The sequence below is a fragment of the Nyctereutes procyonoides genome, unplaced genomic scaffold, assembly GCF_905146905.1.
Source record: "Nyctereutes procyonoides isolate TBG_1078 unplaced genomic scaffold, NYPRO_anot_genome, whole genome shotgun sequence".
Classification (NCBI taxonomy): Eukaryota; Metazoa; Chordata; class Mammalia; order Carnivora; family Canidae; genus Nyctereutes; species Nyctereutes procyonoides.
In genome coordinates, this window is record NW_026575126.1 from 16,304,264 (window position 1) to 16,315,022 (window position 10,759).

Genomic DNA, 10,759 nt, shown 5'->3' on the forward strand with positions numbered 1-10,759 from the left:
GCTTTCTCTGGTCATTTCTAAACCAATGACTAGCAAAGGGAATGGGATTATCATGATTAGCTTAGATCCATAGGCTCTATCCTAGGAGCTGGGGATGCAGTTCCAGAAGTCATAGAGGGAAAGGGTAGATACCTGAAAAGAAAACCAGGAGTTTTTTTCTTAGTTGCATATGCAGGAATGGGTACTGAGTAAGCAACCTGTAGTGTCCATTAGGAAGGATTTCATAGATAGGACAGATTTTAGGGTGAAAAAAATTTAAATACGAAACAAAAGAAAGAAACAAATTATTTTCCTATGGTTGCACTGAGTGATATTCTCTGTCAGCTGCAGTGACCCATCCAATGGTTAAAGGAGAAAACATTTTGTTTAAGTAGTTGTTTCCTTGAGGTGTTGCTTTTTAACTACTGCAGGTCACCTATGTGTGAGTTACATATATCAGACTTCATCAGCCTAAAAACATAATGAAAATTAATGAAGATAAGTGATTATACATCAACCTGAAAGTGCAAGGCTATGGACAAAGCACAATAAATAGCTGGTCAGAGGAGAAAGGATTTCCTTCCAGCTGGGAGGACTTGGGAGGACTAGCGCGGTGTCCCTGCTATATATACAGGAACTGTATATAAATTTATATATATTTATACATACATACATACATACAGCACTATAACATATTGGGCCTTTTTTTTCCTATCTCATCCCTTTTCACCTTCCTTTTGGATTTCTTTTGTTTATTATTTTATTTCTTTTTAAAAAAGGTTTATTAAGAGCTTATCACTTGAGGGGATATGTACTGGGCCCTGGGGTTACAAACACATATAAGATATAATCCATGTTATGGAAGAGTTCACGGACTAATGATGGAGGTGATCAAAATGTAAAAAAAAATTTGCCATGACATGGGAGACATCCTATAAAATAATTGAAATAACTTTATGGTAATCCAGAAGAGCAGCATACCCTGCTTAGGAAAGTTAAGGGATTAACAGTGAGTGAAGTCTGCTTTGTTCATGTGGCTTAAGTCCTTCATGGAGTTTCCAAACCTTTTCCAACATGCCCTATTGTCCATTCACTTATCCAATCTACTCTCCTTCTACTCCCCAACAAGAAAGATATTAAATCTTTTCAGGCTGAGACAGGAGGCCCAAGCCATTCCTGCCATTCCATAGGTTCCTGTCCTGAAATGAGACTGATCATATTATCATCCTGCCGCTGGACACACATGGTACAACCTCGAAGTCCTTGCATGTGCTGTCAACATTGAACAAAGGACCAGATATCCTTTCCCTGCCTTTTACTTTGAGCCATCCTAGCTAATATATAATCCAGTCCCACTTCAACAAACCTCTTCAGATCATTCCAGCTTGTCCTAGTCTCTGCTGAATCCCCAGAGTGGTTATCTTCAAATCTTCTTGTGTCTTCCCTTATAATTTTTTTAAAGATTTTATTTATTTATTCATGAGACACAGAGCGAGAGAAAGAGAGGCAGAGACACAGGCAGAAAGAGAAGCAGACTCCCTGCGGGGAGCCTGACGTGGGGCTCGATCCGGGACTCCAGGATCACGCCCTGGGCTGAACGCAGGCACTAAACCACTGAGCAACCCAGGGATCCCTTCCCTTATAATTTTTGAAAAAGAATCTATGTGTACCCTACATAATTTTGAACTGACATTGAGAAATGTTCATCATATGTTTAATTTCCAACATACTCTATCATATTCTATGATGTCTATGGGCTCTGAATCTGTTTTTTATCAAAATCTTGGAACTGCATACCTAATCCATTTAATTTATAGACAGTATCTATCATATAAATTAGCAAACCCAGCTCTCATTGTCAAACCAACCATCCCAATCAGAATCACTTTCTGTCAGAAAAAGTCTTACTTTATTTTTCAGCTCAAATAAGCTCCATGTTAATGCTCACCCCTGTGACAACCATCTCACTTTTGAATGTTAATTAGACGGTGGATGGATGGATGGATGAGTAGATAAGCAAGCCCTCAGCTTGCCAAGAGTTTGTCAATTGGGTGAAATAAGGGACTGCTTTCTGGCACTCACAAGACTCCCTTCAGGAGCAAGGTATCCTGAAATTGTCCCCCTGTTTGAGCCCTTGGGGCAATGTACATTCGTAAGACTTAAGCTGGGTAAGAGGTTTGTCTTTCATTTGCAATAAAGACATTTAAAATAAGAGGTGAGGGGGCACCTGAGTGGTTCAGTAGGTTAAGTGACCGACTCTTGACTTAGGCTCAGGTCATGATATCAAGGTCATGAGATCAAGCCCCAAGTCAGGCACCCCGGTCAGTGGGGAGTCTGCCTGAGATTCTCAGATCCTCTCTCTCTCTCCTTCTCCCTCCCCACCACTCACTCTCTCTCTTTTTCTCTCTCTTTCTCTCTCAAATAAATGCATAAATCTTAAAAACAATAAAAACAAAATAAAATAAGAGGTTAGAAGAATCAGTCAGCAGAACACAGGCTTGTGTGTGTGATCAATTTTAGAAAAGAGTATAATTGGAAATTGAAGATCTAGAAATTTATTCACTTAAAATTAATTGTAGGAGCTCTGCTGCCGCTGCTGCCGCCACTGCCACCGCCACCCGCGCTGCAACCATGCCACCCTACACCATCATCTATTTCCCTGTTCGAGGGCGCTGTGAGGCCATGCGCATGCTGCTGGCTGACCAGGGCCAGAGCTGGAAGGAGGAGGTGGTGACCATGGAGACCTGGATGAAGGGCTCACTCAAGGCCTCCTGTCTGAACGGGCAGCTCCCCAAGTTCCAGGACGGAGACCTCACCCTGTACCAGTCCAATGCCATCCTGCGACACCTGGGCCGCTCCCATGGGCTCTATGGGAAGGACCAGCAGGAGGCAGCCTTGCTGGATGTAGTGAACGATGGTGTGGAGGATCTCCGCTGCAAATACGCCCTCCTCATCTACACTAACTATGAGGCAGGAAAGGAGGAGTATGTGAAGGCACTACCAGGTTACCTGAAACCTTTTGAAACACTGTTGTCCCAGAATGAGGGGGGCCAGGCCTTCATCATGTGCAACCAGATCTCCTTCGCGGACTACAACCTGCTGGACTTGCTGCTGATTCACCAGGTCCTGGCCCCCAGCTGCCTGGACTCCTTCCCCCTGCTCTCGGCCTATGTGGCGCGCCTCAGCGCCAGACCCAAGCTCAAGGCATTCCTGTCGTACCCCGAGCACGTGAACCGCCCCATCAATGGCAACGGGAAGCAGTGAGAGCTTGTGGAACCCTGGGCGGGAAGCTGGGGGGCTGCCTGACTTCCTTTCTCCCTGACCAATAAAATTTTCAAGTGAGAAAAAAAAATAAAAATAAAAATAAATAAAATTAATTGTAGGGCCCCATGGAAACTCAGTCATTCTCATCCAGTGGCATTCCCTAGGTTGTAGGGACCATCTTGAAATCCCACAAGAGGCCCAAAGTCTAATTCTACACATGGACTTGGTTGCATTAGAGTATTGAGCTTGCCAGCTTTCTGATCCACATTTTGGTTTTCAGAAACTCTCTCATGATTATATACTCAGTCTTCTCAGTTTCCCTTGCCTAATAACCGTGATTTATTTTCATCTTCATTCTTGAACAGAGATCTAAATTTCCTGAATGAAGAGACTATGAAGACTTATTTTAGCTTCTCTTCTCCTTGCATCTGAAAAGAAATTCCTGGCTGGGGCTTCTCCTTTTCGGTTGAAAGTCATCAGGAAAACCACCTTGGAAATTTAAGGGTGGGCTGGTGAATGTAGAAACTGAATTTGGAGTCGGACGGTCTTATGATTGATGGTCAAATATCTAAGAACTTGAAGTTACTTGCTGAAGCTGTGGAAAAACTTGAGCAACTTCCCCTGCCCCAACGCAGACCACACACCCCTCTATAGTGACAGGGATATTTATGGGGAAATACACTTCTTGTTCCAGGGTGATTTTCAGCCTCCCATTTTGTGAAGGTTTCCTACTGGACTTGCTAGAAAGTAGAAAATGCCGAGTTGCTACAGTCTACAGTAGCAAGACATGTCCAGCCGTCCCTGGAGTTCAGTTCAGTTCCACTCAGGCAGATTTATTACACTCTGTACACCTACTAATGAGTGAAAGAGACAGGATTTCTGCCCTCAAGGAGTTCAGATGATAGGTGAGGCTGAGGTTCATACGTACAATTGCAGTTATAATGGAGGCTACCCTATCCACCTTCCCAGGGACTGTAAAATTCCTGAAAACTTAAAAGTGATTTTCAAGAGATACTGGAAATCTATCACTTGGTTCTGCTCTCTGGTTGTTGTCAGGTTCTCGCCAGATTCTCCCCACCCTGAACAAGCATCTGACGGGACGTCTCCCTTCAAAAGCTAATTACTCTGTCAAGAATGTCATGATTGTGTCTTAGTGTTGCTTCATGGCACATTCCTGGTGAATTCATCTCTAGACTAATCTACCCTCACAACAAGATACTATTTCTTTACCATTCCACAAACCAAATCCAGATTTTTCATTCTGCTCTATTATATATGATGAGTTCAGAATTCTGAGTGATTTCTGAAGTATTTTCTCTCTCCTGAGGGCTTCAGAGAGGCAGCTCTGGGACATGAGTCCGGAGCTTCTGGGATAAGCAGGTATTCCTGGGCCTAGGTTGTGATATAGTGACAGTTGCTTTGGTTTGCAGTGTCCTGAGGGCCAGCTGACTAGAAGGTTGCAATCCTTCCAACTAGGGGCACTCGGTTGTCCTTTGAAGTAGAGGAAGGTTTAAGGAAGTGAAATCCTCTTATTTTAAGAGCCTAATCAGGAAGTGAATCAAAACACCATTTGGCAATACTTTGATGCATGATTCTCTAAGGCTAACAAAAAAGTTTTGAAGAAACGGATGAATAGTTTCTTTTTCCATCTAGATAATTTTTTAAAAAAAATACTGGAGTGATAGAGCAAACAGCAGAATACAAGTATTTATGACCCTGGATATCACATATAAAACAAGGTTACTACTGAGGGCAGGGACATTTCTACCTGGAAGGTCTGAAACATCACATGAATGAGCCAGAACCTGGGCTTTCATTCTGGCTGCCAGGCCAATGTATCAGATATTTTAGGGTTCATTTGATTTGGTTCAAGCAAAGTGGAAAAAGTCAGGGGGAAAGATCTTAGGCCCAGATTAACAGTCTGGAAACAAATATGGGATTTTCCCTCATTATTTGAGAAGAAACCTGAGTATCCACAAGAAGAAAAAAAATGAAGAAAGCATGCTCTTAACCAGAACAGCCGCTGAGAAAGAGCCAGGTGCAAGCTTTGGCGACAAGACAAGCTTTTTTTCTCTCCTCCTCCACCTGTATCCTTTCCCAATGTCTGCACCCCACCCTTCACCCAAACACTTTCCCCCTTCCGTCCCCTTAAAAATCACCAAAAACACCGGCTATGATTAATGGCTAAGGGATAAGAACAGATGTGCAATCCTCACACATTCTTGGTTTGGATCAAACTGACTCTTCTGAACTCCCCTTTCTAAAACTCCCCATAATCCTTTGCCATCAGCCTCCCTCCTCCCCTTTCCTCTCTGAAGCATGCTAATTAAAGTTCCACCAGCAAAGAAGGACTTGAGCTGGCTCTCTCTGCCGGATCCCTAACTGTGTCATGCCCCTGCTTCCTAATTGGACATGCCAGCAGAAATCAGTGCAAAGCGACTTCTGTGGGAGCAGCTGCTGAGGCTGTTCCCCGACCCCCATGCTCATCACCCCTCCTCCAAAGAGGGTATTTTTCTGTCGTCACACCTTGGGCAGTATTTCAGAAGCTTACTCATCCTGCCGCTCACTTTCTCTACCCCTACACCTCTGCCCCCAAACAAGACAGTAGGAGAGAAACATGAGATTTGATTTTATCCTAATTGAACAATAGCCCTTATTTCATCTCAAGTAAGATAAATGGGCTGTCCAACCTCACTCCTCACTTTGTCTGTAATGAGGCTTCCCTCTCAACTGTTTACTAAAGTATTAAAAAGCACTTTGCATCACCTGCTGGTATCGTCCGTCAAAGAGAGTCAATGATACAGATGAAGACATATGAGAAAGTCGGAGAGATATGGGGCCTTTATGAAACTTCAGATTCCAGACCTATTAGAAAGAACTGCTTCCCTCTCTATGAATTCAGTGGGGAGGGGGTCGGGGAAGGCCCTTTTCTTCTTGGCAGCAAAGTGCTTTCTATAGGGCAGGACAGCACTTGGCAGGTTTTCCCAGGGTCAGACCAAGGTGGGTAACTGATTGCAGCCATTAATGTCCAGGTGGTAAGAAATTGCCTAAATTCCGAGATCCTAATAAGTCATTAGCATTTCTATACTGAATGCACTTGTGTGGACCCTTCCCTCACCCACGGTGATAAAACACATGTCTGTTCCTGCTCACGCTCTATCTCTGGCTGTTCTTTGAAGAGATGAGCACTTTCAGAAGTTGATTGCTGCAACGGTGAGTACCCCAGGATTGGGAGCCTGGAGAACAGCACCCACGAGGGTTTTGACACTGAATGCTGTGTGACCTTACACGAGGAACTAAACTTCCCTGCTACATAATTTCTTCCCTTACAATATAAAGAGGCAACGTGTTCTACTGCTAAGTATTCTGGTACAGGTAATGAAAAACCATCTGTTTGATGTACTGAGATTTTTCGGTAAGAATTAAGTGTGGATGTTTGATTGGGTTACAGCCACAGTCCTGTTCGAAGCTTGCATTCAACAATTTGGGAGCCTACTGTGCACATACATGAGGCAGAAAGGAAGATAAGACATAGAAACGTACAAAGTGAAAATAAAAAGCACAGCCATACTAGTCAAGTGTCTCGTCTAAGAGCCCACCGATACCTCTTCCTAACGGCCTCTCAAGTAACTAAACTGTTCGTCCCATAGCAGAGCAAGCCTTTGTCACCTTGTACTGTCGGCTGCCTTTATAGTCCCCCCTGCTTGTCTGGTAGCTTCAAAAAGAAAGGACTGTGCCCTATTCATTTCTTTGTCCTGCAACCTGGCAGACATGCAAAGTTTGTTCATAAGTAAATGGATGGAGTGAATAAATAAGTATCAAATACAGACCATAACTTCTTTTTCTTTTAAAATATTATTTATGTATTCATGAGAGACAGAGAGAGAGAGAGAGAGGCAGAGACATAGGCAGAGGGAGAAGCAGGCTCCCTGTGGGGAGCCCAATATGGGACTTGATCCCAGGACCCTGGGATCATGACCTGAGCCAAAGGCAGACATGCAAATACTGAGCCACCCAGGTGCCCCCAGACCATAAATTCTAAGAGAACTTTTGTGCTATAGTGGGAAAAGTCCTAGAATAGGAGCCAGAAGGCCAAGGTGCAAATCACCAACCTGTCATTCTATAAGAGTCTGACTTTGGGCTCTCTGAGCTTCAATGTCCACATCTGAAAAATAGTTATGCAAATACTCAAAACAGAGTTGTTGTGGGCATTAAGTGAGATGATAGAGATAAAGCACTGCTAAATACAGTTTTACTCTCTTATCCTGTGACCCTTTTCCCTAAACAGTGGGAACACAGCACTGAAGTTCAAAGGAGAGACCCAGGGACAATAGATTTCAAGGATAGCAAAGAAGTAAGAAGTTGTAAACCATAGATGTAGATGAATTCTCAAGGAGGAGGGGAAGAGAAAGAGGCTGATTACAATATTCAAACAAATTCCCACAATTATAGAGGGGGATGTTAAGAAACAAGTTTTTCTGACATTTACTAAAATGATAAGGAAGGGGCACCTGGGTGGCTCAGTGGTTGAGCATCTGCCTTTGGTTCAGGGCATGATCCCAGGGTTCCAGGATGGAGTCCTGCATCAGGGTCCCCACAGGGAGCCTACTTTTCTCCCTCTGCCTATGTCTCTGCCTCTCTCTCTATGTCTCTCATGAATAAATAAATCGTTAAAAAAAATAAAAATAAAAAAATGACAAAGAAGACTTTATTCTGGACTCTTGTGATAGGTGTCAAGATTATCACAGTAGGAGAGGGCCTCAACACTGAATACAGTCAAGGCAGTGGGAGATTCACAGATGGGGGGCACGAGGGAGACCTGTTGGATGGGAATTTAATAAGAGAAGACATCGAGGATAGGCAGATTCTTGATAAACAGACGTGACAGGATTTTTTCTATGACTGGACTAGGCAGGCCAAAGACAGGGCCCAAAAGCAAAGCCTAGGGGAAAAGAGCACTCACAAGAGCCTGATTGAAATTTGGTCAAGAAGAGTGTCTTTGCACATAGGGAAATTACAAGCTACAGAAAACATTAAAGAAAGAGGATGTTGGGATCCCTGGGTGGCGCAGTGGTTTGGCGCCTGACTTTGGCCCAGGGCGCGATCCTGGAGACCTGGGATCGAATCCCACATCGGGCTCCCGGTGCATGGAGCCTGCTTCTCCCTCTGCCTGTGTCTCTGCCTCTCTCTCTCTCTCTCTCTCTCTCTCTCTCTCTCTCTGTGACTATCATAAATAAATAAAAATTTTAAAAAATTATAAAAAAAAAAAAAAAAAGAAAGAGGATGTTGTGTCCTGGAGGCAATTCGAGAATAGAATGGTGATGGAGGGTATTATGCTGAGTGAAATAAGTCAATCAGAGAAGGACAATTATCATATGGTCTCACTTATATGTGGAATATAAGAAACAGCACAGAGGATCATAGGGGAAGGGAAGAAAAGGGAATGGGAAGTCATCAGAGAGGGAAAGAAGCCATGAGAGACTCTTAACTATAGGAAACAATAGGAAACTGAGGGTCGCTGGACGGGAGGTAGGTGAGGGATGGGGTAACTGGGTGATGGGCATTAAGGAGGGCACATGATGGGATGAGCACTGGGTGTTATGGGTGTTATATGCAACTGATGAATTATTGAACTCTACCTCTGAAGCTAATGATGTACTATTTGTTAGCTAATTGAATTTAAATTAAAAAAAAAAAAAAAAGAACAGGGATGCCTGGGTGGCTTAGTGGTTGAGCATCTGCTTTTGGCTCAGGGCATGATCCCGGGATTCCAGGATCAGTCTCACATCAGGCTCCCACAGGGAGCCTCCTTTTCCCTCTGCCTATATCTCTGTCTCTCTGTGTCTTTCATGAATAAATAAATAAAATCTTAAAAAAAAAAAAGAACAGAATGATGAAAGCTATGGAATGTAATGACAAGATCCAGGAAAAAGAAGACTAATCTCCACGCATGAGTATTTTGGCTTCTGGATCTTAAGTCTGGGTCATTACTTAAAACTTCTTCTGTTTAGGTGATTATAAAAATCCTCAGTGCATTTTCAACAGTCTGTTTACCAAAAAGTGAAAAGCATACTTTCTGGAGGAATAGGGAACTTATAATAAATATATCTTTCTTAAAATGTGCTACTCAAAACCACACACTATTCTTTCTAAGCAAGACTAGACCTGAACAGTCAACAGGGGTGTTATGGCTTCCCTTGTTCCAGATGTGCTGCATCTATTACCACATCCTCTAGCTGCCTTCATCTTTGTGGCAACCACATCTCACTCATGGCCTCAGACTGAATCTGTGCTTCACTAACACAACCTCACTTTCTTTGAAAAAACATAAACAAATCAGAGGTTATTTAACACTATACTTGCCAATTAATTATTTTGAAACTAAGTTAAGGTTCAACTTGAACTTAACTGATTCTGACAATGTCAGAACTTTTTTTTTAGGAGTTTATTTATTTATTCATGAGAGACACACACACACACACAGAGAGAGAGAGAGAGAGGCAGAGACACAGGCGGAGGGAGAAGCAGGCTCCATGCAGGGAGCCTGATGTGGGACTCGATCCCAGGACCCTGGGATCCTGACTTGAGCTGAACGCAGATGCTCAACCACTGAGCCACCCAGACATCCCACGTCGGAACTTTTTAAAAGTATTGATTTATGTTTCCAACCTTTTAGTTACCCCTTCAGATTTTTGTCACCTAAAAATTTGATTGTCATGCCTTCTGTGTCTCTATACCTTTGATTTTTTTAATGTTGAGTAGCACTATAAGAGCAATAGAAATCCAGCGAACTCTTCATGAATCCATCCACCTTTGTGATATTTTTGTTTAACTGCTTAGAATTACCCTAAACAAAAATCCACTACATTGAGAGCTTCTTGAGGACAAGGACTGCATTTACTCTCTTTGTATTTCTAGCATCTCTCAGCTCAGGTTCTGGCGGACAGTCATCTCCCACTCATACTTCTCTCCCAGTGTCTTTCAGGAAGGCTTGTCCAGCTCTGACATCCAGGCCTGCTGGCTTTGCAACTTCCCATAGTCTCTAATTAAGCAACTAAGTTTTTTTTTTTTTTTAGTAAAAGTATCATTTGTTCCTGCCATGTTCATGCTAGCTCTGAGATGCACAGCTTTCTTTTCTCCGTCTTCACAAAACATCTGCTTAGCCATCATGCTAGACTCCTGCCAAACTCACAGGGAATTGAATACCCGTAGACATAGACAACTCAGAAGTGTTTTTTTAAGAACTAATTACTTCTAAGCTTTATACAATTGAGCCCAAGATTTTTGGGATTTCTTGCTTTGTTTTACTTACTTCCCCAACATCATTCTTCGCAGCTAAATGCTCATCCTGAGCCTACCCCATGTCTGCAGAGAAGGTTAAGAACATGGGCAGTTAAGAACAGGGTGGGTGAAAGGAACAAATTTCACGGTGCCCACAGCATCCTCCTCTGCAGAGCCCCTGGTCCAGCCCTCGCAGTCCTCCCCTGGGGGTAGGATGAGTAACAACAATGGTTTC

The 10,759-nt window shown here is 43.1% G+C and overlaps 1 protein-coding gene across 1 annotated transcript; it reads left to right on the forward strand.

Annotated features, from left to right (window-relative positions):
• The first annotated feature begins 2,592 nt into the window (after positions 1-2,592).
• LOC129520093 (glutathione S-transferase P-like) lies at positions 2,593-3,286 on the forward strand. The gene has a single exon (XM_055341061.1). The coding sequence runs from the start codon at positions 2,611-2,613 to the stop codon at positions 3,241-3,243; it is 633 nt and encodes a 210-aa protein (XP_055197036.1). The 5' UTR covers positions 2,593-2,610; the 3' UTR covers positions 3,244-3,286.
• The last annotated feature ends 7,473 nt before the right edge of the window (positions 3,287-10,759 follow it).

Excerpts from the sequence above, each read along its gene's own strand:
- LOC129520093 (XM_055341061.1), top strand. The coding sequence starts at position 2,611 with ATGCCACCCTACACCATCATCTATTTCCCTGTTCGAGGGCGCTGTGAG.